The 27,763-nt window shown below is 43.9% G+C and overlaps 1 protein-coding gene across 4 annotated transcripts; it reads left to right on the top strand.

Moving 5' to 3' along the window:
- The first annotated feature begins 797 nt into the window (after positions 1-797).
- ythdc2 (YTH domain containing 2) lies at positions 798-27,021 on the top strand. Of its 4 annotated transcripts, none has more exons than XM_040197306.2 (33): positions 798-925; positions 1,706-1,783; positions 5,339-5,504; positions 5,675-5,765; positions 7,215-7,411; positions 8,249-8,451; positions 8,772-8,938; positions 9,609-9,711; positions 9,994-10,150; positions 11,295-11,402; positions 11,511-11,647; positions 11,768-11,903; positions 12,207-12,333; positions 12,455-12,520; positions 12,787-12,965; positions 13,106-13,202; positions 13,435-13,522; positions 13,726-13,806; positions 13,912-13,994; positions 14,104-14,209; positions 15,243-15,362; positions 15,485-15,757; positions 17,341-17,467; positions 17,948-18,153; positions 18,731-18,908; positions 19,283-19,374; positions 20,751-20,870; positions 22,443-22,594; positions 24,667-24,826; positions 25,000-25,203; positions 25,313-25,495; positions 26,499-26,572; positions 26,680-27,021. In XM_040197306.2, exons 3-32 carry the CDS (start codon positions 5,345-5,347, stop codon positions 26,553-26,555), a joined length of 4,158 nt encoding a protein of 1,385 aa, XP_040053240.2. In that variant the 5' UTR covers positions 798-925; positions 1,706-1,783; positions 5,339-5,344; the 3' UTR covers positions 26,556-26,572; positions 26,680-27,021. The 4 variants fall into 4 exon arrangements, with proteins under 4 accessions (XP_040053240.2, XP_040053241.2, XP_077944428.1 ...); XM_040197307.2 differs by having other exon boundaries at positions 24,997-25,203; XM_078088302.1 differs by having other exon boundaries at positions 856-1,041.
- The last annotated feature ends 742 nt before the right edge of the window (positions 27,022-27,763 follow it).

Raw genomic sequence — 27,763 nt, 5'->3', positions numbered from 1 at the left:
TTAAGGCGTGGATGGCGAGGGGGGCGGCGGAGTGGACGCACCTCGCGGCATTGATCGGACCCTGAAAGCACCGTCTCCACCTCCCCACACCCCCCATCCACCCGCCCCGACGTCAAACGTTTTACTGCAGGATTTTATGCGCCTTATAATCCGGTGTGCCCTATATATGAAAAATGTTCTAAAATAGGTCATTCATTGAAGGTGCGCCTTATTGTGCGGAAAACACGGCACATGAGCTCCGGAGAAAATGGTATACAAAACATACATTGTCGGTTAATACATGTTAGTCGGTTAAATTCTTAAGGTCATTTAATCATCCCTAGTTTATGTTTTGATCAGAGTTGTGATTAAAGGTTTGGGTGGGCCGCAAAAGATTTTCAGATTTCAAAGTGGGCCGCGGCATTCTTGAGTTTGGGAACCGCTGATTATAAAAGCACCGGTTTGGGGCCGAAGTACATTTCTGATCTGCTGATATGAACCGCCACAAACTCTTCAGGTCGTCTGGGACTGGTCTACTTCCCAGAGTTAAAACTAAACACGTTCACTTTTTCTGCTCCACATATCTGGAACAGTCCCAGAAAGTCCCTCAGCTCCTTTAAATCCAGATTAAAGACGTTTCTCTTAGCTGTAATTGACCATTTCCGCATTTCAGAATTCTTAAACAACACTGCAATTTTCAAGTTTTTTAACTGTTTTTTTTATGTTTCAATCAATGGTCCTAACTGTTTTTAAATCTCCTTACTTCATGTTTGGGGAACTTTGAATTGCCCCATTTTATTCTGAAGGGAACAGACCGGATGTACTTCCGTTCTCGGCGGTAACGTTACGTCTGTGACGCATCACCGCCGGCGGAACGGAGGAAAAGGCAAACGCGCAGAACCTCTCACGTCCCGGTCGTCTAGTAAAGGATGCTTGACGCGTGAAAGTACGTATACGGACCCTCCGCGAGTCGAGGCACAGTAACATTACCCGCGTTTAGAACAAAGACGGACACGCCGCTTGCGACAGCTTTGTTGTCCTAATGTGTCTCTCGGCCGTCCTGTAAGTGTAACTTAAAGCTAGCTAACGCTCAGTTAGCACTGTGTTTTGATAACGTTCGATTAGTGGAGCGGTCCCTTTAGCTAAACTTGGTTTAGCTAACTTTCCACCACAGCAAGGCTTGAGCTAAAGTCAGTTAACTAATGTAAGTTATGATATCCGACGTTAGCGACTTAAAATCAGCGAACGGCCTGTCTATCGTAAAGATAGCATTACTATGTTTTACTAGTCTCACATGGAGCACCAAGTTTTTTCTGAACATCACTGCTGTGATGTTTTCCTGTCAAGTCTCAAGTCCACGTCTGCGGCTGACTAAAACTAAAAACCAAGAGATCCATCCTTCCAAGGTTTCTGTGAACATCCACGGGGATGGTGCCCCAGGAGCGCAGGGTGCCCGGCCAGGTGCCCAGCAGGGTGCCCGGTCTGGTGCCCAGCACGGTGCCCGGCAGGGGGCCCGGTCTGGTGCCCAGCACGGTGCCCGGCAGGGGGCCCGGTCTGGTGCCCAACAGGGGGCCCGGCAGGGTGCCCGGTCTGGTTCCCAGCAGGGTGCCCGGCAGGGGGCCCGGTCTGGTGCCCAATAGGGTGCCCGGTCTGGTTCCCAGCAGGGTTCCCGGCATGTGACATTACTTCGTTCAAACTGTGACTTTCAGCGCTCTGTTTCCCCCAGCTGTCTTGTCTTCGTGTTCGCTGTCCTCGGACCGTCATCAGCCTGAGTGGAGTCATAAATAACATTCCTTACAGTGTGGTAAGAATCACACAATGCTCACATACTTGAATGTATAGTAAGCATAAATGTGTCTGTCACACTACTTGTGTTTTACTATATGTTGTGCCATAAGTAATTGCAATAAACAATATTATTGTCATTTTAAGATAATGCTAGTCCACTGATACAATGATTTTATTCCAATATAATAATGCAAGATGCTTTTTCATCAGTCTTACTTTAATATTAAGTCAACATGTAAAGTAAAACTGTTCAACTTAAGCAAAACTCCTCAATTAGTTCTTTAGGTTTTATAGCATGTTGATGGGGCCGCTCTCGCTCTGTATACGGGGAAGCTGCGGAGCTGAGTGGGTCCTGATTTGTACTTGTTCGCTCTCTGTCCGTCACTGGTCGTCATTCCTTATAGACCAGTTTGTTGTCTCTTTATGAACCTATATGTCTCCTTTTTTACTGATAAAATTAGACAAGAAGTCAGTGCCTCCACGCCTAACACAGGATATTTTATCTCCCGATCTGAGAATAACATCTGCTCAAACACTATGACATCATTTAGATTACATTACACAACATCTGAAGTCATCCTCCTGCTGCTTGGATGTTCACACACACACAAATATTTAAAACGACTGATTTTTTTCAACAATGAGATGTCTCTGATGGCTTTTGCTGCAAGATGCAACAAAGAAAATGTCACGAGAATCCTACTAGAACAGCTAAACTTGATTTGGAATGTATCAACATCACTTTAAATCAGAAGTCTTCAACTGCAGGTACTGCAGCAGGGCTCCAGACTAACTTTTTTTACGAGGAGCACAGTGGCCCCTAACTTAAAATGTTAGGGGCGCGCACTATAAATCGACTTGCTAAGTTGTCCCATCATTTTTACTGTATTACTGATAAATAATTTGACAATATACAATCTTATAAACTTGTGCAATAGTTTTAATAATATACACCAGTTATACAGCTTAAAAATACAAAATTAATATTTATGCTCTACTGACAACAGAACACGTTGTAGACATAACTTGTGCATTAACACTTCCTACAAAAAATCACCCCGTGGTGAGGGATAAGGTGCCTGTGTTTATGTTTCTGACTGGCGTCGTGTTTGATCAGCGTGTCGTGTTTTAATTGTGTAGTGACAGTCTTAATGTCGTGTTCCCCGCATGTTGTGGGTATCGAGAGCAGCATTTGCAGTTGGTCTCCCTGAAATACCTCAGCCAGGTGAACTTGCGCAGCCACTCATCGCGAAAGCTGAATTTCTTGCCTTTTTTCACCACAACCGTTTCCTCATAATCTGAGTCGAACACATTCTCCGGATTTGTCTTCTCTATATCATTCGGTTTAAGATCCGAACTTCCCATCACTACCGCTATGTAAAATCTGAGGATTCCCGCGATAACCCCCAAGACCCGCCTCTTTTCACACATTAGCCTATCATCCGTGGTCATCCCCCCCCCCGTCATATATATACATATATATATATATATATATATATATATACATATATATACATATATATATATATATATATATATATATATATATATATACATATATATATATATATACATATATATACATATATATATATATTATTTTCTTTTCAATCAATTTTTTCCACAAATTTAAATGTCTTCAGAATTGTATTTATTTAAATAGACATTAACATGAATCCTACATATTGTAGCGAACGGATAAATTGATAGAGAAGATTCATTGTTGTGTTTGTGCCAAACTGCTCCTAATCCATCTTTGAAGCCTCTTTCAACACTTTCGGTGTGAGTTCTGGATCACACAATTTCGACAATGGTTCACTAGGATTACCAGACTTATGACATGGATTTGGAAAACCTTGTCCATACCTTCATCTTGATTACACTGCACTATCGTAACGGGGTGTTCACAGGTCTTTGTAAAGCGAGTCGTAATGCTCAAAGTGGAAAGTTCAGAGAACTAAAAGGTTAGGGCAGAGCCGTGGTTCTTGGAACCCAAAAAACATTACATGTCATTTAGCTGACGCTTTTATCCAAAGCGACTTACAATAAGTACATTCAACCGTAGAGTACAAACTCAGAAGAACAAGAAACAAAGTGCAATTTCCTCAAATAAGCCAATTTACAATTTGCTATAGATGAGTGGCGTTATAAGTACAACTTGAGTGCTACAATTTGTTAGGCTTTTAGTGGAGGTAGAGTCTGAAGAGGTGTGTCTTTAGTCTGAAGATGTGAAGGCTCTCTGCGTTAGCACGGAGTTGCCAAAGTTGATCGGCAGGTCCTGGGTCGGAGAGTCTTTTCCTGGAGAGAGAAGTAGTTCAGTCTGGGTTGATTTTCAGATGGTGGGCGGACATCCACTGAGAGATGTCAGTCAGACAGGCAGAGATCCGTGCCGCCACCTGGGTGTCCGAGGGAGGGAAGGAGAGAATTAGTTGGGTGTCATCAGCATAGCTGTGGTAGGAGAAGCCATGCGAGCGAATGACAGCGCCGAGAGAGTTGGTGTAGAGCGAGAAGAGGAGGGGACCCAGGACGGAACCCTGAGGAACTCCTGTAGTAAGAGGACAAGGTTCCGACACAGATCCTCGCCAGGTTACCCGGTAGATGCGGCCGTCGAGGTAGGACGAGAGAAGGGAGAGAGCAGAGCCTGAGACACCTGAAGTTCCTGAAGGGAGGAAATAAGGATCTGGTGGTTGACTGTGTCAAATGCAGCAGAGAGATCCAGAAGGACGAGGACAGAGGAGAGAGAGGCGGCTATAGCAGTGTGGAGTTGCTCTGAGACAGCAAGGAGAGCAGTCTCTGTGGAATGGCCTTGAAGCCTGACTGGTGGGGGTCGAGGAGGTTGTTATGGTGGAGATAAGAGGAGAGTTGGTTAAAGATCGCACGTTCAAGAGTTTTGGACAAAAAGGGAGAAGAGAGACCGGTCTGTAGTTGAGTCCAGAAAGCTATTTTAAACTTTAAAACTTTATTGTTTTATCGGTCTATTTAATTTTTTCAATCAATTGTCCTAATTGCTTGTGTCCTTTACTTTTGTCAGTCATCTGGATAATTGTGCTTGCGCGTCCTACATAAAGAAGGGAGAAGAGTCGATCACCAAAATCATGATTTTCTAACATTACAACGGCAAATAAACTCATTAGAGCCTATTCTTTTTTTCTCCACTGACGAGCAGGAGATGATCATGAACGCATATGAGGAATTACAAGAACATAATCTGTATATATATTTGAATCATTTTTGTCATAGAAATGGAGCAAATCTGTCTATGGGCGGATCACTACGTATGTACTATTTCTAATCAGAAATTTCGCCACACTATACAAAAATGTATAGGATGAATGAGACGGTGAATGCTCGGCTGTGGCGTGTTACGACTCATGAAGGTCTTGTAAATAAATGATTCTTGTCTGCAGCATCATTAATTATTGATCATAATTGATCATTAATTAGTATCAGAAGCTAAAAAAAAAAAATCAGGTATTTTTACTCACTCTCTTTTGTGCCGACCCGATCTGGGACTCTGATCCGTGATAGAACCGGGATGTTTTTTGATCCGTTGCTGTCCCCACTGTTGCAGAGCATCATGTCCACTGCTGGTTCAGCATCGAAGAAGGCACCCAAGAGCCATAGCACACGTTCCCACGGTACTACCTCTAAGGGCCTCAAAGAAATCCACATTGATGAAGAAGTCAAGATATCGATCAACCTCTCTCTGGAGAGGTTTCAATACAGTGACCAAAAAGGTATTGCAGTGTTTTGTTGTTTTATATCAGAAAAGAATAGCAGCGCACTCGGTGGTCAACATATGTAAACGTTTGTTATTGTGAAAAGTACCAGTGTAAAGTGTCCCAGTGACTCGTATTTGAGTCTCATAAAGTTTCTCAATATTTCTTTTTCTTTCTTGCCTGAGCAGAGATGAGCTTTCCCTCCTCCTTCTCCAGTAATGAGCGGGCTTTCATTCACCGAATGGCACAGTCCCTGGGTTACATCTCCAAGAGCAAAGGGTACGTATCTGAGTACAAAAGGTTCACCCACTCTCACAAATTGCAGGAACTTCTTTAACAATACAGCTGGATTTGTAGTTTTGTGTTGTGTAGACACAGCTCCTCACTTGGGCACAAGTTGATTTAGTGCATCGCTCCTTCTTGTTGTAATAGCGGGGGAGCTGTAGCCAGCATGCAGTTTGCCGAGGTTATTTTGTAAATGTACAGTTTGTGTTACAAATCGTTGTGTCGTGGTGTTTTACCCTAAAGAGCGTTGAGTTGTGGGTTATTTATTGTTATAAAGTTCACAATGACTCAATCTCAACACACGTAACACAAGTAGCTCCGACCGCTGCGCTGAACAATACGTTATGCTGCCTGCCGAAAGAGCGACGACAGTTGTTACGGCACACATCGTCATACCGGTATGACAATGTGTGAAAAATTCATACCGCAAGGAAATCTGAAACCGGCATACCGCCACGCCCTAATCGATAGTAAAGCATTAGGGTCGTTTCCTGCATAGAGATTTAACTCCGACCTATTTCATCCCTCCCACGGCTCAACAACACTCTGATGAGGGTTAACAAGAGTTGCACCTGGTAGATGAACTGGCTGACTGTGCTGCAAAACAGGAGCCAAATGCAAAACTTTTCCTGACTAAAGAAGCAATTAAAAACCACATTCAGTTTGAAAGGAATAGGTGCCACAGTGGTTCCGCAAGTTGTGTCTTTGCCACCACAGAAAAATAAAATTACATTAGTGGAAATTATTAGTTGTCTCTGCCCCGCTGCTGTGAGTGCCATATTAAAATATATATATATATATATATATATTATATAACATATTAATGTCGGTGTAGAAACATAACAGCAACAACATTTTTTAAATAATTTTTTAAAAACAATTTCATGAGGGGTGGAGGTATAATGGTAGGGGGCAACACTGCATACTAGTCCATGCACGTGATCAAGGTGGTACCGCATCTTAAGCCAGGAGACACCCTGCAGCGTGGAAGTTTCAGCAGGGCTATAATCTTCTCCTTATGTGTAACCGATTTGGGAGAGTAGTAGTAGACTTTAATAACGTGTTATTGATTTATCTTCAATTCATCATAGACTGTCAGGAACACACTAATTATTTCTGAAGAAGATGTCTCTGTCTTTAGTAGGGGTGGTTGTAGCAAATGGGTCAACTTTGAGGCCCACTGTCTCTAGACTGGTCGCTCATTCTGTTTATTTAAATAATAATACACTTACTAAACATAATAATCCTACATTGTCCAATAAAGGTTGACAAGTAAATAAGAAAATACCTTCTCTTATGGAGAGAGGTGAAGTCAGAGAGGGATTTCTGACAGAATGCCTTCACTTCCAGATATTTGGACCATTTATAGCGACAATCTTTGGTGACTGAATCAGTTTTCACATTAATGTTAATGGAAGAAATTTCTCTCCCTGGCTTTTTAAGGAAAGGACCAAATCGCTCCCTCACCATCAGGAAGAAGACCGGTTCAGATAAACCCCAGCCTACGATGCCCCTCCCAGTCTCCCACAATTCCTTATATTTCATCAGCAGCCTACTGCAGAGGTTTCCCATCAGCAGTAAGGAACGCATGGACATGCAGCCCAACAACAAAAATGGCCTGTCTGTTGCAGCAGAACCCGGTAGGTGTCAGTGTCTGACTAAGGACTTTTAGTGATGCAGGCGTTGCAGTTCATTCCCATTGCAGTAAATGTAGTCTCAGTAGGGCCTATTTCCACTGGGCTGCTGTCTTTCCTCTGTGGTATTCATGAGTCAACCTTAATGGATGGAACAGCTGTTCCAGAGACTCAAGTCACCCAACTACACTGCGTGTTTGTGAGACATGTTCTTCCAGCTATTGTCTTATTTAGGGTTGTTACAGTGGTGTCACGGGTTGATCCGTGATCCGTTCGTTTCGCTTAAAAAAAAAAAATGTTATTAGTGTAATCATCACAGTGTGTAATAAGGTTTTACTGCTGATGTTTCTTTACTAGTAACAAGTCCCTCAATTAATGTTGCACTGTGTATCAATACTAAGAAGGTACTGCGTTAAAAACGATACAATTTTGCATATATTTTGTGTTGACACTTCATTAAAATTGCGCACACTCACAATGGGTGAGTGACACAATGCAGATCTTTTCAGTACAGGAACGATCGGGGCCGTTTTGAAGCAGTTGGAACGCTCTCCTGAGACAGTGATATGCTGGAAATGCTACTACTTGTTTGATTCAAAACACCAAATGAGTAAAAACTCCAGGTTGCTTTCTCATGCGTCTGCTAATAGCCTCGTACAACATGGTAGTACATTTTTTTTAAATTCGCATAGCGGGGAACGTGAACAGCAGGAACAAAAACAATTGGTTAGGCCAGCGTTTTGGCACTAAAATTCCTGAGCATTTCAAATAAAAACAACCTTGATGTCCAGTGAACAGATGTGTTGTATAGGAGCGTGCAACATTCTTCCATTCCTCCCTTAGACGGCTGCAGTGAGAGGAACCGAGCAAGCGGACGCCTAAACAACGCCATACCCATGGTGCCTCAGAGACGGAGTCCAACAGACCTGGACAGTTTTCGAAACGCCCTCCCTGTGCATGAGCGCCAGGGCGAGATCATCCAGCTCATCAGAGACAACAGGGTTGTGTTGGTGGTTGGAGAGACTGGCTCTGGAAAAACTACACAGGTGGGTCTGCCTGAACACTCGGTTGGTGCCAAAACTAAGCACATTCCCGTCCGCCTCCGTGATGATGTTGTTCAAATCGAATTATAACACCTGTAGTCCTGTTTCTGCCTTTTTATACTGGTGTCATTGTTAAGCCTTATTAAAACCTTTAAAGGGACCAGAAACTATGAGAGAATTTTGAACCGTCTCACTTATTCAACATTTTTCTTTGTATATATTGTGACCCTTAAACCATGGCTAAATGTACTGATATTAGTTTGTGTAGTACTGTGTGTATGCTTTGAGGCTGTGGTAACCCAGTGTCACTATGCATTGTACAGATCCCACAGTTCTTGCTGGATGAGTGCAGCAGGAATGGAGATCCCTGCAGGATTTTCTGCACTCAACCCAGGCGGCTGGCTGCCATCGCTGTGGCTGAGCGAGTGGCAGCAGAGAGAGGGGAGAGTGTGGGCCAGACGGTCGGTTATCACATCCGACTAGAGAGCAGGTGGATTGGATCACAGCATTTTTATCTTAACGCTTCATGTGTTCGTCACTTATGCCTACAGCAGCAGAACAAATCGGAGCAACACACTGACGCCGTGGTCACAAGTTGTCTTTCCAATACATACAGTGTGTCGTGCTTTAGAACCACTACTGCCTGCTTGTGTAGCCTGATGAAGAAATGTAGAGACCAAATTATGAAAAAGGGGCATCAGTGATACCAACTTTCAACCAGAGATGGTCTTCCTTGGGTCAAAGCGAAGAAGTGAACACACAGATTATTTCCTATTTAGTGTTCTGACATGAGACATTTTCAGAAGATATGCTATGTGCACTTCTCTAATCATAGAGACCTGGAAGTGATGTGTGGAACTAGGACCTAGAACATCTATACTGTACTGACACGTAGCACTCTTTATATTTACAATGGGCTGGGTTCTTTTAAAAGAAGTGTATTTAATCAATTCTTATTAAAATCTCACCCATGTGCTCAAGTAGTTATTTTGCATAGGGATGGTATGGTTAGCAGAATTCAGTTTTTGCTACTCAATGTCTTAAAAAGGATATTCTTGGGGCATGAGAGCTGTTTCAATGCTCTATCAAATCTTTACCAGCCCATGCGTATAATGCTTAGAGGGAAATGTCTCAAGTAACTGTTGACTTTGAAACCTCAGGGTCTCGCCAAAGACGCTGCTGACGTTTTGCACCAGTGGAGTGCTCCTCAGAACTTTGATGGCTGGAGATGCCAGCCTGAAAACGGTCACACATGTCATTGTGGTAAGCAGCAGGAAATACAGTTTTACTGCGTAATCTTGCATGTATTTGACGCTTTGATCGTTCTTTAAAGAGTACCGTCGCAGCAGGTGGATAAGCAGTGTTTTGCTGCCTTCTTTGATTAAGATGTAACCACACCCAGCCGTGATTTCACTGGGTCCTGGAGTCCACCAGGACATCACTACTCTGAACTACTACAGAGCAGCAAAACAGCATTTCCATTAGATCTTTAAAGGTGTTTGAGCTTAGTTCTGAACATTTAAAGTGACTTTCTGTGTTTCACAGGATGAGGTGCATGAGCGTGATGGTCTGACAGACTTCCTGCTTACCAAGATACGGGATGTGCTTCAGAAGATTCCCTCACTGAAACTGATCCTCTCCAGTGCAGCTCTGGATACAGACCTTTTTCTTCAGTACTTTGGCTCCTGTCCTGTTATCCACCGTACGTCCTGCTAGCTCCGTGTTCACTGAAGGAATTCATTTCCACACATTTGTGCTAAACGCACTTTTTACAGTGGTCTGGAGGAAGTTAATTGCAGTCAATATAGTGTTGTGTAATATAGTCAATATAGTATCCTGTCAGTGGGTTAAGTGTTAACAGCTGCTTGTAGTTTTTGAGCATTTTTGATTACTGTAACATCTAAAAAGCTGAGAGTTGGCATCAACTTTCAAAATATCTTGTATTGAATGCAAGAAAAATATCATCAATGATGCGCCCACAATATTTTATTTAATGAATTTAGGTGTGATTGTTAGATATAAAATCCATTTCATAAGGATATTGTGATTTAAATCCTCTTTTAGCTTGACCCCAAAATCTACAGACAGCATCTGGTGCATATTATTTGACATCACATCATTCAAAACTCCTCAAGGAATATGGTTGTATAATGAATTCACAGCTATGGTTCTAAGCTCACGGTTTGTTTGTTTGATGGATCGATGGATGGGTGAATAGATGTGTAGATATTAATAGACACAAATGGTCCTATTAGATGTACTTATTATTCAGGATTTCCATATGTTTGGTGCTGTTAAATTGCTGTACTCCTAATGTCCTAAAATACGTGGCACCCTACTCCGTTCACGAGAAATATTTCTGGTGCATTTAAAACTTGCAGACCAAAAAGTCGAAATCAAATCATAGAATTTATCTTTTTCATGAAAACAGCCAGCGAACATGAATACTAAGACTTGTGCAAACTGATGCCCTTCTGGCCAGCCTAAAATTAGCAAAAACAATTCTCGGGTTCAACACATTTCTTTACTTTATTTTACGGAGGTAAATGAAGGGATATTTCTATCCTGAATCGTCAAATATAGCATGCAGCACCTTTCCAGTGAATGAACACTGATGGATGATAAATGTTTGAGCCATCGTTACAGTTGGATTATATTTAATTCAAGAACCAGTACATTTTAAGACAAAAAAGGATTCTAATTGTAAACTGAAGTAATGCAGTTTAGTTTAATCTATTTAATCACAATTTAGTGTGAGTGTGTGTGGGGGGGGGGGTGGCGGGGAAACTTGATGTTCGTCAATGAATTATTGCATTTGTAAAATATCTCTATATTTATATGTTAAGTCATAGGAAGACAGTTTGAGGTGAAGGAATTCTTTCTGGAAGACATCCTGACACTGACCGGCTTCAACAATAAGGACCTGCGGAAATGCAAAGAGGAGACCCAGAGAAGTATGAAGCTTTAACCAGTCCACTGAGTCGGACTGAATAAAAAATAAAGCGTTTTAGCCTTCTGTCTTTGCCCTAATCTCCCGTGCATCGCATTGCTCTGGTTCTCAGAGGATAAGAAGCAGCAGTGTCTGACAGAGTGGTGTCAGGCGGTAGAGGAGGAGAAACAGAGGAGCCCCATGTCGGCCCCGGGCTTCCTGCAGGATCGCACTTCCCTGGACATATTGGACAGCACCTTCAACACACTGGTACTAGTACAGTTTATAAAAACAACTGTTAACCAGTTAAGGTTGCTTATGGGGTTTTGTATGAAATCTGACTGTTGATGTTTGACACCCACTTGATCGGGGGACTCTTTTGTATCGCAGACTGAGAGTGACACCGAGCAGCTGGAGCCGTGGCTTCTGAGGGAGATGGACTCGTGCATTTACAACGTTTTCCTCAATGAAGATCAGGATACTTTCATTCAGCTCTTCAACCTCATCCTCTATGAAAACGTAAACGGTACGACTCTCAGAGTCGATCTCTGCTCTCACTCACTTTACTGAAATCGCTCATTTATTGTGCAGTTAACAAAATGTGGCACACTGTTGGTAATTGTTTTGCACACCGAACAATTTCATGTACCTTCATTTGTCAGGTATGTAATTCCCTGGATTACACAATTCTCTTATCTCTTAGCAAAAAACATCAGATCTTTCAAAAGCAATGAATGCTTACCCCTTAAACATTGAGCAAACACTCCTTTTGATGGTTGTAGTGTAAAATGATTGGATGTCTAAAGGTATGACTGTTTTCTTTACCTAGTGGACTACAGGCACAGTGACACAGGGGCCTCCCCCCTGATGGCGGCGGCAGCGCGGGGGCTCCTCACACAGATGGAGCAGCTGCTCAGCATGGGGGCAGACATCAACTTGAAGGCATCAAACGGCTGGTAGGACGTCCACCGTGTCGTGTTATGTACTGTGAGTCAGGACCATTGTTACTAGTGTTCCTCTCACTGCACATGGACGTGCACTGGGCCCTACACATTGTATTGTATTTGTCATTTTTAGGACAGCCTTCGACTTTGCCAAACACTTCCAGCAGACAGATGCTATGGATCTACTCAAATCGTCCATGTGAGTATGATGTTAACCAACATGTGCTAAACTAAAGTACCTCTTCTGAAAAGGGGAAAATGAGTTTGCTTCTATATGGAAATTATTGCTCTATTAAGAACATTTTTAATCCATTTTCCTGTTAGTTATCGAGGGTGAAATGAGTAATGGTTGGCCCAGCCACCCCCAATAATTCCTGCACAGTCCCCTGTGAAGCTACACATAAAGTAGAGGCTTGTCTGAGTTGAAATGCAGTGTGAGGAGGTTTAAGCTGATGTGCTCTGCAGTCCGCTGGGAGAGGAGAGCAGCCGGGGCGAGTCCTGTCTGATGCCGGGTGGCAGTGCAGAGGTGAGCACTGAGGAGCAGGAGCTGCTCAAACTGTACCACCACAGCTTCGATGATGAGCGGGTGGACCTGGACCTCATCATGGATCTGCTGCACCACATCTGCTCCACGACTAGTGACGGTGAGCCTGAGCACCGCATGCAGATACACAGCTGTTCTTTGTATAAACCTCAGTGTCTGGCGATCACTGTTGATCACTGACAGATTTAGGGAATCGGAATGATATTTGTTTCACTGTGAGCTTTTATTGCTGGTCTTCAGGTGCTGTCCTGATTTTTCTTCCTGGATATGACGAGATTGTGTCACTCAGGGACCGCATCCTGTATGACGATAAGAGATTCTCCCACCACTCTGAAAGGTTACTCAACATCTGTACTATTCCATGGGTTTCGATTTGAAGTCATTGATGTTTTTGCAAAAATAAATACAGGATTCCTAAAATCTCTGATCAATAAAATATCGTATGTGACGATGTAGATGGATGTAGTCGGTGTTTGGGCCATGAGGTCTGTTGATTGTGTTGAGCATAGTATCACACAGCAGCATATTATGCGTCGTGTCTTTGTTGACGGAGGTGTGACCTGTGTTAGGTACCAGGTGTTCACTCTACATTCAGACATGCAGACTCTGGATCAGAAGAGGGCCATGAAGAACTCTCCACCTGGTATCAGGAAAATAGTGAGTCTCTCAAAAGATCTCCCTCCTCACTTAAGGGGAACAAGCCCCACTGAGCAGCTCCTCACAGTTACTGTAGCCCACCACTGCAGCCGCTCTAGTCTATGATTAGTAGGCTTTGCCTTTTGAATGCACATTTGTAGGAAACACTCAATATCACACTAGAGAACAACATTTAACAAGGTTTCTTTTTTTTCCCAATCCAGATTCTTTCCACCAACATTGCGGAGACGAGCATCACTATTAATGATGTGATCTTTGTCATTGATTCAGGAAAGGTCAAAGAGGTACAGTCACTGGAATTGTATTCATAAAAAAACAACCAACAACATATATATCCAGCAACAAATATAGTTGACACTATATACTCCTAAATGTTTGTCCTGTTGTAGAAGTCCTTTGATACCCTCAGTCATGTATCCATGTTAAAGACGGTTTGGATCTCGAAAGCCAGCGCTCTGCAAAGGAAGGGAAGGTAACATCGACAACGTCCACACGATTTAAACATGCAATCGTGTCAAAAGTTGTTCTTCTGTCTCACCTCATGTGAGAATGAAAAAACGTATTGTGTGACCTTTCCTCAGAGCCGGCCGCTGCAGACCAGGGATCTGCTTCCGGCTCTACAGTCGACTCAGGTTCCACAACATGCTGGAATTCCAGGTTCCACAGCTGCTGCGGATGCCACTGCAGGTAGACACACACACACACACACACACACACAACGTTCAACATCTTGAACCGACTGCTATCTACTTAATTACTCATGGAAAGCTTTATGAATAATAATCAAACTTCATTGGGGATTTTACTGGACTGTGTGAAGCAACCATACTGTTGTTGATTTTCACAGCCAAATATCCTCCCCCTCTCTGTCTCTGTCTTGTTCTCTGACCGTCTGTCTGTCTCCCTGTCTGTAGAGAGGAACAATTGAAGAAGTTCATTAGAAATTGTATTCATCTTGGAGAAATGTACATCCACATGACCAATTAAATAGTTAGATCAAATTCGCGGACTAATACTTACTAAATGTTTCAGCAAAACTTAACATTCCAGACTAGCGCATGTTTTCTGGGGTTAAGCAGCACAGCAGTGTGTTTTCTCTCAGTGAAGGGGGGTATTCTCCCAGCGTGTGTCCACAGCAGTTTAATACTGAACGAAAAAGTCCCCCGAAGCTATCATTACACATAAGACTTTGTGCTGTAACACAACTGTCTTCACCTTCATTAACAACGGCTTGAGCTCAGTCATCGTGTGCATTGTTAACTCCTTAACCACTCTTTAGCACAGTGCCTCTGTTCCATTTCTCCTCCAGTGCACAAAGGCTGTTTCCATAGTTAGGACATAGCACCAGACTGATGTGTTCAAGTCAGCTATTGTTTCATACTTGTGTTCTATTACCTTTCCCAGCCCTCACAATCATGGTGCACATGCTGCTGTACCACCCTTTCTAATATTATTACACATAATAATAATAATATTATTGTAATATAATATTATTAATATTATTGTAATATAATATTATTATTATGTATCAATTCACTACACGTCTGCCTTGCTGAAAAGTCGAAGGACACAATAAACAGTAAATAATAGACAATGGCTGCTATGGCTTTTATTTTTTGAGGATTCTAATGGAATGAAGTAGATCTTGATGAGCTACTCGCAATGCAGTAGCTTGGATATAAGCTGTAATAGTGATAATGTCATGTTGTGTGTGTGTAAGGAACTGTGCCTGCAGACCAAACTCCTGGCTCCCTCCTCCTGTCCAGTAGCTGAGTTCTTGTCCAAAGCTCCCCAGCCGCCTGCTGCACATGCTATCCGAAACGCTGTGCAGATGCTAAAGGTAACAAAAGCTATTACGTGTCTCAATTATTTCAGATCTCTGACACGAGCACAGACGAGCCTATACTTCCACATCCAGTACTACTGCAAGTTGTTAATAATTCATACCCCCGCCCTCCGCAGTCAATAGACGCCATGGACCAGCATGAAGACCTGACTGATCTGGGTTACCACCTGGCTGATCTTCCCGTGGAGCCCCACTTGGGCAAGATGGTGCTGTGCGCTGTGGTGCTCAAGTGTCTGGACCCCATTCTAACCATTGCCTGCACACTAGCCTACCGTGATCCCTTCATCCTCCCCGCCCAGGGGACTCAGAAAAAAGCTGCACTACACAACCGCAAATGCTTCACTTCCACCTCCTTCAGCGACCACATGGCCTTGCTGAGAGCCTTCCAGGTAGGTGGGGGAGGTGTGTGTGTGTGTGTGTGTGTGTCTCTTGTGAAACACTGTACACTCTCTAAGTTTGACCTCCTCGGGTCTGGGGACTGATAATAATGTATTGTGCTCATGTGTTATTACTGTGCTGTACTCTTGTTGTCTACCTATTAGCAGGCTATTGGAAAGCTGCTGCTGGATGTCTGGGCCTTTGCACTTCCATCATTGGATTAGATCCAGACACTGCAGTTTTGTCATTTTAGTCAGAAAAGTGTTTAAAATACCCATATCTTACTCATTATTATCACATTTTATTAGAACTTCTACACAAACAAAAACAACTTACATTTGACAAATTCAAATTAACCCAACTTCTTTTGAAATTGAAGCTCAGCTTCTTGAGAATAACTATTTGAAGTGTAACAGATGTCTTTTGTGAGAATGGCTACTGCAGTTGAAACAGCATTGCCAAATCTCTACCATTTATTTGTCACATGGTTTATTCTTTTTGTTCGTGCTCGTTGTTGTTAGACAAACACACAGAAAACTCTTGTCCTTTATTATCAGCAGCTACTTGAAGTTGAACACGCTCTTGGCTGTTGCATCCCCGGTGGTCCGTAGCAGACGGGGGGCCGATGAGAGTAGAGTGTGTCAGTATAACAATGGTAATAAAAGTTGTTGTGAGCAGGTTACATTAAGCACTAGAGGTTCTTGGGCAAACATAACCAGAATATGGTGCAGGCTGCTGCTGCAGAAGTACAGGTTAGAGGTCAACGAGCTCATAGATCACACCACGTCCTGGTGGTGAGAAGGAGGTTGAAGCAAAAGCGTTGAGGTAGCAGACATTCAGGGCTTATCATTTGGGAAATGATCTTCAATATCACCCTGTTCAAGCAGAACATACACACTCACCGGCCACTTTGCTAGTGAAAAGGATTCACGTGACATACTTTCAACGAGGTGTTGGAAACATTCCTCTGAGATATTGACTTGATTGCTGCAGATTGGTCGACTGTACATCTATGATGAGCCGACTCCCGTTCCACCACATCCCAAAGGTGCTCTATTGGGTTGAGGTGTGAATGTGGAGGCCGAACCGTTGATACAAGGCAGGATGGTACAAGCGGCCAAAATGTGTTTCCTTAGGCGGGGGGCTGGGAGAAGCTCACTCCTCCGTGAGGAGCTCTGAGTAGAGACGCTGCTCGTTTGTGTTGAAAGAAGCCAGTTGAGGTGGTTTGGGCATCTAGTAAGGATGCCCGAGCAAGGTTTGTGCATCCTGGCCCTGCACAACGCACACATAAGCACACACTCTCTCTTTGCCTTTCACATTATATGCTGAATTAGAAGGAGAAAAAGGGAATAGTAGCAAGTTACCCTCGTGGTCCTAGTTACAAAGAATACGCCCACCGGATCCAAAAATGCCTTAAAAATGTGTTTCATTCTGGAGCCCTTTTAATAGGAAGGAATTTGTTGTTGTATGTTGTGGTTAACAGAATGAATACCGGACCCCATCAGGTGACGTGCGCCAACTTCTCCTGATGCACCCGGGACGTCCTATTCCATAAGCTCAATGTTTTCCTCATGTTTGTGCTGTGTGGTGTCAGGCATGGCAGAAGGCCCGCAGTGAAGGCTGGGAGAGATCCTTCTGTGAGAAGAACTTCCTGTCCCAGGCCACCATGGACATGATACTGGGCATGAGGACACAGCTGCTGGGACAGCTCCGAGCCATTGGTCCGTTCCACTTTCCCTTTCCTTCTGTAATCAGCACAGCCATCAGCAGACTGCCAATCATCTATTTGACATTCACATTGTGTGTCTACATCACTTTGTGCAGTAAAGCTTAGTGGTACAATAAACTCAAGCTGTTGTTGTAAACCCCTTCTTATGTTTGTTGTTTAACAGTTTTTTTCCTCCAATATATTGATGCAGTAAGTTGTGGATATCATATATCAAATATATATTTAAAGTGTCACCGCATGGCCTTAGTGTGGTACGTTCCTACAACACCACACTTGAAACAACGAATTAAAAATAAATGTCGGGTAATGGAACCAACGATCTGTTGGTCTTTTGACTAAATCAAATAAAGTACCAACATGGAGGTCTGGATTGGCTGGAAAACAGTCATGAAGTACTTTGGAAGAAAAGCCATTCGTTTTTTAGAATGTTTTTTTCCAAATGCAAACTGAAGAGTATCATTTTGTTTCCTAGGTTTTGTGCGAGCGCGCGGGGGCAGTGACATCCGGGATGTGAATCTGAACTCTGAGAACTGGGCCGTGGTGAAAGCAGCACTGATGGCCGGCATGTATCCCAATCTGGTGCATATCAACCGGGAGACCTCCATGATTTCCAGTAACCGGGAGAAGAAGGTCCACTTTCATCCCACTTCTATTCTGAGTCAGTCCCAGTTCAAGGAGGTAGGGAAACGATGCCTGCATCAATGTGTCATTTTCTGGTGTCATCACTACTCCAAAACCGACATAAAACAACCAGGTAGTATTACTTAATTAACAAGGCTGCAACATAAATTAGTTATTTATAACGGTTACTTACCTAATCTGCATTTCTCGGTCATGATCGTTATTTCTCGTGAACGGCAGAATAATACGTCAAATATTATATTATATTTATTATTTATTATTATTATTAAATATTGCCCCCGCAAGGAATTGTGGGGCAGAGTTATCTCCTTTCCTTTGGTAAAGGATGGTCCAGTGGTTCCTATGCTAGAGGAGCAAAGTAAGGAAGCATCGAAGCTCCTTAGTATTATAGAATTCAAACCGCTCTCATCATGGCGGCCACTTACACCACTCTCCGTTAGGAACCTTCCTAAACAATTTAGACAATTTGCGCTTTTGTTTTTCTTTTTGAAATGGTTAATTCCAAGTGGGTTTCTCCCCCTCTTTGACGGCCATTAGACGAAGGGTTCTTTCTCTGTAGCCTCTATACACAGCACTGCTCCACAGAGTTACAGACCGTCTGTGTCTGTCTTAGAAATCGGCCCAGGTCCTTCCCACAGACTGGCTGATCTATGACGAGATGAGCCGAGGCCACCGGATGGCCAGTGTCCGCTGCTGCTCCGTGCTGACTGCCATCACTGTGGCCATTTTCGGAGGCTGTGCCAAGCTACCCAGCTCTGCCCTGCAGGAACCTGCTGCACAGAAAACCACTGGTAAACAAACGCTCTCATGACTGTTTTCTTCCTGAATATTTCCTCATCACTAACAGGGCTAACGCTGCACCAACCTTCTGTTTGTCATTGTACAGTCTAAAGAGGAGCTTTGTGCTCATTGTGAAACAGGAAGCAGTTACTGTTTAAATGGTTTATGTACTTCAACGGTTTTTCTTTTAGTTGAAAAACTGTTAAATGTTAAATACCACCTTTTAGTAAAGACACTTTCAAGCAGGTAAAAGCAACAGAGATCATTCAGACTATCACATGGCTGCTATTTGTACACATACCTGGCCAATAAAGTTGATATAAATGAGTGGCTAACCGTACGCTGAGTACACTGTACACAGTGAGTGTCCCTGCTTTTCCCTCAGACAGTCCATCAGGTGACCTCAGTGACAGTGACTCAGAGGAGCTGGCCGAGATGAGGATAGATGACTGGCTCGTCTTTCAATTGGACAATGAGGTGAGGGAACGTCGCCGTCCTCCTTTTCCTTAGATTTTGCATTGTGATGTGACTTCCTCATTCAACAACATTTGTGTTCTATGAGAGCGGTCCAAAAGGTTTTGGCTTGTGGTCTCTTCAAACAAACAAATGTCTACTACTAAAAAGTTATAAATGTAAATCTCAGGAGACAATGGAAAAGCTCGGCCTCCCTTTCAACACGCCATCGCAACGTGGTTATTGACAGCCTGACACCACGTTTTAGTGTTTGTGTCTCTGCTCTCAGTTGATTTATATTCTGTTTATCAGTAGCATTTGGTGATGTAACATATTATCTGTGCTGACGGATAATATGTTTAATAATATGTCGTATGTTCTCATATTTCACTCTCCATCCACTGGTGTGTATGTTTTTAAATTAAATGATTTTGTATGGACAACACTTGGCATTACTTGTCTAATGAGCTCAGCAGACAAACAAGCATGAATGACTGCATGAAGCGTGAAGGAGAAGAGAGGCTGAGTGTCGCAAGATAGAAACAAAAAACTGGAGAGTGCACAAAGGACTCCGCAGTCAGAGAAACATTTTAACACTTAATACAGTTTCAGCTTGTTGACAGCATGCGTGCTGCAGCGCTTTATAAAGGATTTTACATTTGGGTTATTTAATGCTTCAAATCATCAGCATGCCGCACTCCTGCTTTTTCCTTGAGATGCCTCTGCCTCAAAGGATGTAGGTGTCACATTATTGGCACACAATATCATCAAGGTTTTCCTGTGCAAACTTAAACAATCACCCTTTCCAATAGAAAACGCTTTTTCTTTCTCAAATATTGACTACAGAACGAGGCTAACCGAGGTGTCCTGCATGCCCCAAGAGGAAGGCCAATTGTATGTTTGCTGTCTTTGCCCCAACATTTAAGAATAGAGATCAAATAGAGGTCATCCAAATCCATTTAGATTTTGAAGAAGTCCTCAAGATGTGCTCATACATCCTCAAAGATGTTTATTCCCTTTTGTTCTGTGTTATTTCAGTTCAGTTTCATTACCAACACGGGTCAAACACACGGCCAATCATAAGACATAGAGGAGACGTGTGATTTGCAAATAGCCGTCGAGAGTTTAACAGCATGTCTGTTTTTGAAAAGAGTGTCATAACATCTAACCTCTCTCATCCTCACTTCCCAATGGTCTCAAAACCATGACTACATCAGTTCAAACATCCATTTATTACATAATTTTACATTTACATTTTAATGCTTTTACATTCCCACCAATGCTTTGGAGAAAGTAGGTAATATAGATGGTTTGTATTTTGTTAAGTATCATTATTTTATATTACATCTTTTCCTTTTTTTACATGCTGTTACATCTTGTGTTGTGTGTCCTGTTTTCAGGCCGCGGGACTGGTGTTTGAACTGAGGCAGAAGTGGCAAAATCTGTTCATCAAGAGGATCCGTTGTCCTTCAAAGCCCTGGTCTCAACAAGACGAGGCCATCATCCGAACCCTGGTTTCTGTACGTCACATTCTATTTTCTTCTGTGCGCTTTCTCCGACCTACACCTGTCTGACCGCCTCTGACCCGTCCACCTGTCTGACCGCCTCTCTGACCCGTCCACCTGTCTTTTCTAGTCTTCTGACCACTCAAAGCGCTTTAACACTACATGACATTATTCACCCATTCACACCCATTCATACACTGATGACAGGAGAACCACACACAGTGACACCTGCACATCAGTAACTAACATCCACACACTGTAGTCGCAGCTACAGGAGCAATGTTGGGTTAAGCGTCTTGCCCAAGGACACATCGACATGCGGGTTAGCCGGGCCTGGGATCGAACCGACCACCCTCTGATTGGAGGACTACCGTGCTCCCCACTCACCCACAGTCGCCCAACTTTGGCAACTCCGTGTTAGCGCCCACTTTGACTGCTAGGAACCTCGGCGTCACACTCGACAGCCAACTCTCCCTGACTCCCAACATCACTGCGACAACACGATCCTGTAGATACATGATCAACAACATTAGGAGAATACGTCCCCTTCTCACTCAGGAGGCAGCCCAGGTACTGATTCAGGCTCTTGTCATCTCCCACCTGGACTACTGCAACTCGCTCCTGGCAGGTCTCCCTGCTACCACCATTCCACCTCTGCAGCTCATCCAGAATGCAGCAGCTCGACTGGTCTTTAACCTTCCGAAGTTCTCCCACACTACTCCACTACTCCACTCCCTTCACTGGTACCGGTGGCTGCCCGCATCCAGTGCTAAACATTGGTGCTCACGTACCATGCTGTGAATGGATGGGGTCCAGCTTACATCCAGGACATGGTCCAACCCGACATCCCGACCCGCACTCTCCGCTCTGCATCTGATAAACTGCTCGTCCCTCCTCACTGAGAGCAACACACTCGACTAGATCACCACTCTTTGCTGTCTTTGCTCCGAAATGGTGGAACGAGCTCTCTGAAGACATCAGGACCGCAGAGAGCCTTCACATCTTCCGCCGCAAACTAAAGACACACCTCTTTAGACTCTACCTCGACTAAAGACTAACAAATTGTAGCACTCAAGTTGTACTTATAACGCCACTCATCTATAGCAAATTGTAAATTGGCTTATTTGATGAAATTGCACTTTCTTTCTTGCTCTTCTGAGTTTGTATCCCTATGGTTGAATGCACTTATTGTAAATCGCTTTGGATAAAAGCGTCAGCTAAATGACATGTAATGTAATGTACTGCTGCTTGTGGTAGCCTTGTTACATGATAATAGAAGTGACAGATTGAAATTGATTCAAAATCGTATCTCCGTGCCCTTTGCAAAAAACAAAAATCCCAATTATCTCTCATATTGTTAACTTGTTTGATGATTTAGAGTCAATTCATTATGTTCACCATCTATAAGAGTAAAAATGGATGATCATGTTGGGACTTGTAATGCATGTTAATGTGTGCGCTTTATTCTTCTATCATAAAACAACTGATATTTGGATACAATGCATTTGGATCAGATGTTTGCAGTGTGGACTCTGGAGGGCAATCAGTGTGTGAGTGAGTGACTCATGTTACCATGGTGTTCCTCAGGTGCTTGCAGCAGAGGAGCAGGGAGCAGGTCTGCAGCAGCCCACAGGGATTGGCCAGCGGCCCCGGCCCATGTCCTCCGACGATGGGCCTCTGGCTTCAATGAAGAGCTCCAAGAACAGCCCCCAACGACCCCCCAACACCATCAGTGACAAGTATGAATGCTGGGTGGATGATTGCAGTGTAACAGTGTTAATTTTGGCAGCTATTTTTGATTTAGTCTTAGTCTTTAGACAAAAAATGCATATTAGTTTTGGTCACATTTGGTCATTTTAATCCTTTTTAGTTTTAGTCGACGACAAAAACTAGACTAAAATGTAATTAGTTTTAGTCACATTTAATAGTCATATTAAACTCCTTTTATTCCCTTCTCAGGCCCAGGGACTCCCTGTGTTGTGTCTACAACTGCATAATAGTCTAGCTTGCAGTACTTGGTTGTCCATTAGATGTCCCTCCTAGGACAGGTCTATAGATGTCCCTCCTATAGGACAGGTCTATAGCAGGTCGGCAAACGTTTTGACTCGCGGGCCACAGTGGGTTGTAAAATGTGACGGAGGAGCCGGGCCAAGAACAAATGGTTGAAGTGTTTGTGTGAGCGAATATAAATGACATGTGAAAAATCATTACATGAAAGGATTTGGATTGGCAATTTAACAAATCATGAACAACTTCATGAGGACCAGGGATCTAAACGCAACACTTTGTTGTCTTTGTCTGTTTACTGCAATGCTTTTGACACGGCCACTGGAAACTTCATCCTCCTTTATTGTTTCCTCTGTCCCAACAAGAGAGACCTTAACGTCCTACAATCGGTGCAATACATTATTTTCTTGGCTTCAGAACCTGCAATGAGTTTATTACGTTAGACGCGTTTGTGACGAAGCGTCTCATCCACCGAGGAAACGCTGGCTGCCGTCGCCAGAGAACAGAGCAGAAAGGTCCGACAGTCTTTGAACGGGTCTTCATGTTTCTGTTAAGCAGCGCGGCTTCAGCCCGCTAACAGGCAGCTAACCCGAGACAGCCGAGCTAAACTAACGAAGCCACGTTCAAACTCGCCGCAGCGTAAAATAGTCGTCGCGGTCCGTAGTCGGTGCACAAGAACCACCGCTGCGAGCGAGCGTTCTGGGTTCGTGGATGACGTCATCATGACACGTTAATATCCGCCGTACTTTGCCGGTCTGTCGTCTGTTAGATGCGTGCGAATTTAGGGGGAAAGTATTGTGACTTCGTCAACCACCAACATGTTCGTCTCGCCTCGTTAACGAAAGTTAGAATAGATTTAGTCTTTTTTATTTTTTAAGATCGTTTTCGTCACGTCTTAGTCTCGTCTTAGTCATGGAAAAAAGGTTCGGTAACGAAAAATTTTCGACAGTTTCCGTCGACGAAATTAACACTGCAGTGTAATGGATGGTGTTGCTTAAAGAGATTGACATGCGACCATCCTCTCTGACAGTGCTGTAAAAAAAAAAGAAAACTAATTTTGGTAATCATCACATTTTGAGGTAATTCTGTAGTGTTGCTTGATTGACCCAGTGGCAGTAGTGCCTACATGTACCAGGATGCATTGCAGGCAAACTTCTGGTACCTGGCGTGTCTCTGAAGACACTCTGTTGCTTGGCTGCTGCAGCCTCGTCCTCGCTCTGCTTCTTGGCTTTCTTTCCCTGTGTACTCTATGAAAGTGGCTGAATATCTGGGACAAATGTTTCCTTGTCCAGAATATCCTCTGAACTTTACCAATATGGAATACCATACCATGTAGTTGTTTTTCTGAGCTCCCACCAACAGGCGATGACTAGAAATTTGAGCTGGAAAAAGTTATTCTCTCGCTGCCTTAGTCTGCCAATCTGCACCTGATTCCATTCCTTCCAGCAGCCCGCTAGTCTTTACTCCTGGTGTCCAGAGGGGATGCTGATGGAGGGAAGCTACCGTGCTGCTCACCACCGGTTCAGCCTCACATGAGGAACACCTGCTCCACCATTCATGTTGTCAGATGGGAGGGTCTGAGTTTCTTTGAGTGAGGCTGCCTGGAAAAAACTATATTGTAAATATAAGTAAATTTGGAATTAATCAAAACAGAAAAAACATCTGAAAAGCCACAATCTAAAATTGTTTGGTATGAAGGCCTGGTTCTATCAGCACTCCCAGACTGGTGTGTCATAATGATCCTTTATGTTTATGGTTTCACTTCCTACTCCCACTACTGAGCCTTCTGACCACTTCCCATCAGGTCCCGTAGGATGGCGGCAGCCTGGAGCCTTCAGCACAGAGAGGAAGCCTTCCTGCCCAACAAGCAGCTCTTCGATGAATCCCTTTCATCCAGTAGCTCTTCCTGCTCGATGACCTTTGACAGTCCGTCTTACAGCCCCGGTCCTTCCTCCTCAGGAAAGGTATTTCCCGTCTGCCGAGCTGTGGGTGTTTAAACCGTCTGACTAATCGTTTAGGGTGAAACGTGAGACCGTCCTTCTTGTTTTGAGCCCTTCATCTCTTCACCACGTTACTGATTCACCCATCCCATGAAGCATTCTTTGACCAGTTAGCTCTGCTGTTTTCACTCCAGCAGATCCCAAAGCCACAGTCACCCCGGCCGGTCTCTTCAGTGCGCTACTTCATCATGAAGAGCAGCAATGTGAGGAACATAGATATTTCTCAGCAGAAAGGTATCTGGTCCACCACGCCGAGCAATGAGGGCAAACTCACCAAGGCCTTCCTGGAGTATAGGGCTATCATCCTCATCTTCTCTGTTCAGGGATCTGGGCAGTTCCAGGTAACATTCTGACCAATGCTGCACGTGGTTCACTTTCTGTTATCAAAGCTCAGACAGAACTGGCAGAATATTCTTTAAACGGAGGATCTGCACTGTGTCTTCTTCACAGGGTTATGCCCAAATGACATCAGTCATCAGTCAGGGGAGCTGCCAGGACTGGGGCTTCATGGGACTCGGGGGGGTTTTTAGTGTTGAGTGGATCCGCAAGGAGAGTCTCCCCTTCCAGTGCTCCCAACACATCCTCAACCCGTGGAACGACAACAAGAAGGTTCAGATCAGCAGGGACGGACAGGTGAGAGAGCGGTGCTACTGGATGAGCATTCCATCTGTCACAAAGACCAGATCACAAATCACACACACACACGCACGTAGAATAGGATTGGAACTACCCGTGGCCGTATAAGACTCCTTTGGTCTGGGTGATGATTGCAGAAGGAATGAAAGTTGTAGATGTTTCTACAGGCCACTGGGACGTCGTAGCGTCACCCTGAAGGCATTATCTGTTTGGACCGGTGAGAGGGCTGAAAGAGGTGCTTTTTGATCTGAGTGGCTTTGTTGAGCGCTGAGTGTTCCGCTATTTCATAGAGGCTGTTTCATTACGTGATTCAGCATGAACTACAAAAAATTATGTTACTAATTATGTTACTAATACTAAGATACTACATTATTTGTAATTCATTTTGAAATCCATGAGGGCACACAGGTGCGCATCCTCCCTCTAGCAGACAGAAAGCATGTGTTCCCCCAACCCCAAGTTGTAAACTGAGGGGAAACACTGCTTGCAATGCCCCTTATTTATTTACCCCATAAGGAATGTACATTGCAACAATAGCAATAAGTAGATAGACATTTCAGTAGGTAAGAGTGAGGTAGGTAAGTCTAGCTATTGAAGCATTAGGAGCACAGAGTCCACCTCCCCTGGTTCCACCAGAGTGCTCCTTCGTGATGGAGTCGTGTCTTTTTGGACATGACTCCATCACGCTCCTCTCTCAACTCCGCTTTTGGAAGCTTTTTGGTGTGTCTCACAGTCCACTCCCCTGATGATGACGTGTGTTTGATCGTTTCGGGACAGGGGAAGTTGTATGTGTACACACTATATAAAGCTCTCTGAGGCAGATTTGTGATTGTGGGTTATACAAAAGAAAATATGAGCGTATTCTGTCAAATGCCACAAACGCCTCAAAGTCTGTAAATCCATAAGGACGGAGATTGAGACGGGCCACGGTGTTATTTTCCCCAGTGGATGATGCACTTTCTTTGCTGCATTTGTTCTATCATACTTTTGTCTGTTGCAGGAGTTGGAGCCCCAAGCAGGCAGCCAGCTGCTGTTACTGTGGGAGAGAAACTTATGAATCCAGTTTAATGAAAGGTAGCAGCATCACAGCCTCAGTCTGTCTCTACTACATGCATGCATTGTTTATTGTGTATCAGATATACTGGGTATTAAATGTTTTACTTCTATTTTCCCTTCAACAGTGCACGGTGTGCTCCACTACTTGAGTGGAATGTCGGGACAATGGAACTGATTGAATTGATTGCAAAGTTCAGCTGTTGCCTCTTGGTTGTGTTTTATTTAATGTTCTCATTGGGTTTTTATTCGTTCTGTTCTAAATGGTACTTGTGTTCTTATCAATGATTTTCACAATAAAAAGTCTGTTGTTAGAAGCGTGTTAGAGCCTCAGGAGAAAAGAAATCTTAATATTTGGTTTTAGCATTTGAATTGTTCAATTTTTGCTGCTGACCTGAACTTGACCTCTGAGCTCAGGTGCCTCATGATTGTTATTGGGTTGATAAAATAAACAGCAATTTCATCTTAAAGCAGGTTGTGTCATTTCCCTTAAAAGAAGAAGCAGCTGATAGAAAGTTGCATACGTTCATGGACATTCATCTCCTTTGGCTTAATAAGAGAAGAACCTACGTTCTCTGTAGGCTGAAGCAAAAACGGTCAAAACGCCTCTAATGGAGCTTTAGTGTGGCGGTGTATCTTGACGCTTTCGAACCAGGGTGGGAGAGACCATAGATTGCATCAAAGGCGCATCGTCTCCACCCCGTGGGAACGATCGGCCGAGGACTGCCTGTGGAGACGTCGCACATGAGCGTGGTGTCGGCTTCACCAAAGACCACATCCTCTATTTTCGGTGTGCACGTCTGGGTCTGTGGCCTGATCGGCTGCCATGCGGCTGTAATCCAGACCGAGATGGACTCCTCCTGCCACAGCCCGTGACAGGCCACCTGGTTGTCCTTACCGGCCACGTGCTGTAAATCCGTGGTGAACTCGGAAATGTAGGACAGATGACTTTGCTGGCGGCGGACCACGGCTCGGCCGTCTTTGGCCATGGCGAAAACCAGCGGCTTGTGGTCGACAAAGGCGGTGTAGTGTCGACCTTCCAGCAGGAAACAAAAGTGTCTGATGGCGAGGTAGAGACCCAGCAGCTCCCGGTCGAAAGTGCTGTACTTACGCTTGTTAGCGCGCAGCTGGCGGCTGAAGAAAGCAAGCGGCTGCCAGGCCCCACCTACCCACTGCTCGTAGACGGCACCGACAGCGTAGTCTGAGGCATCC

The sequence above is a fragment of the Gasterosteus aculeatus genome, chromosome 14 (genome assembly GCF_964276395.1).
Source record: "Gasterosteus aculeatus chromosome 14, fGasAcu3.hap1.1, whole genome shotgun sequence".
Taxonomy (NCBI): Eukaryota; Metazoa; Chordata; class Actinopteri; order Perciformes; family Gasterosteidae; genus Gasterosteus; species Gasterosteus aculeatus.
Note: the sequence above shows the minus strand (reverse complement) of the source record. Positions and strands in the feature narration are given on the sequence as shown.

Coding starts and splice junctions, on each gene's coding strand:
- ythdc2 (XM_040197307.2), top strand. CDS start 5,345: ATGTCCACTGCTGGTTCAGCATCGAAGAAGGCACCCAAGAGCCATAGC. Junction 11,648..11,767: donor ACAGCACCTTCAACACACTG/GTACTAGTACAG, acceptor TTTGTATCGCAG/ACTGAGAGTGACACCGAGCA. Junction 13,523..13,725: donor CACCTGGTATCAGGAAAATA/GTGAGTCTCTCA, acceptor TTCCCAATCCAG/ATTCTTTCCACCAACATTGC.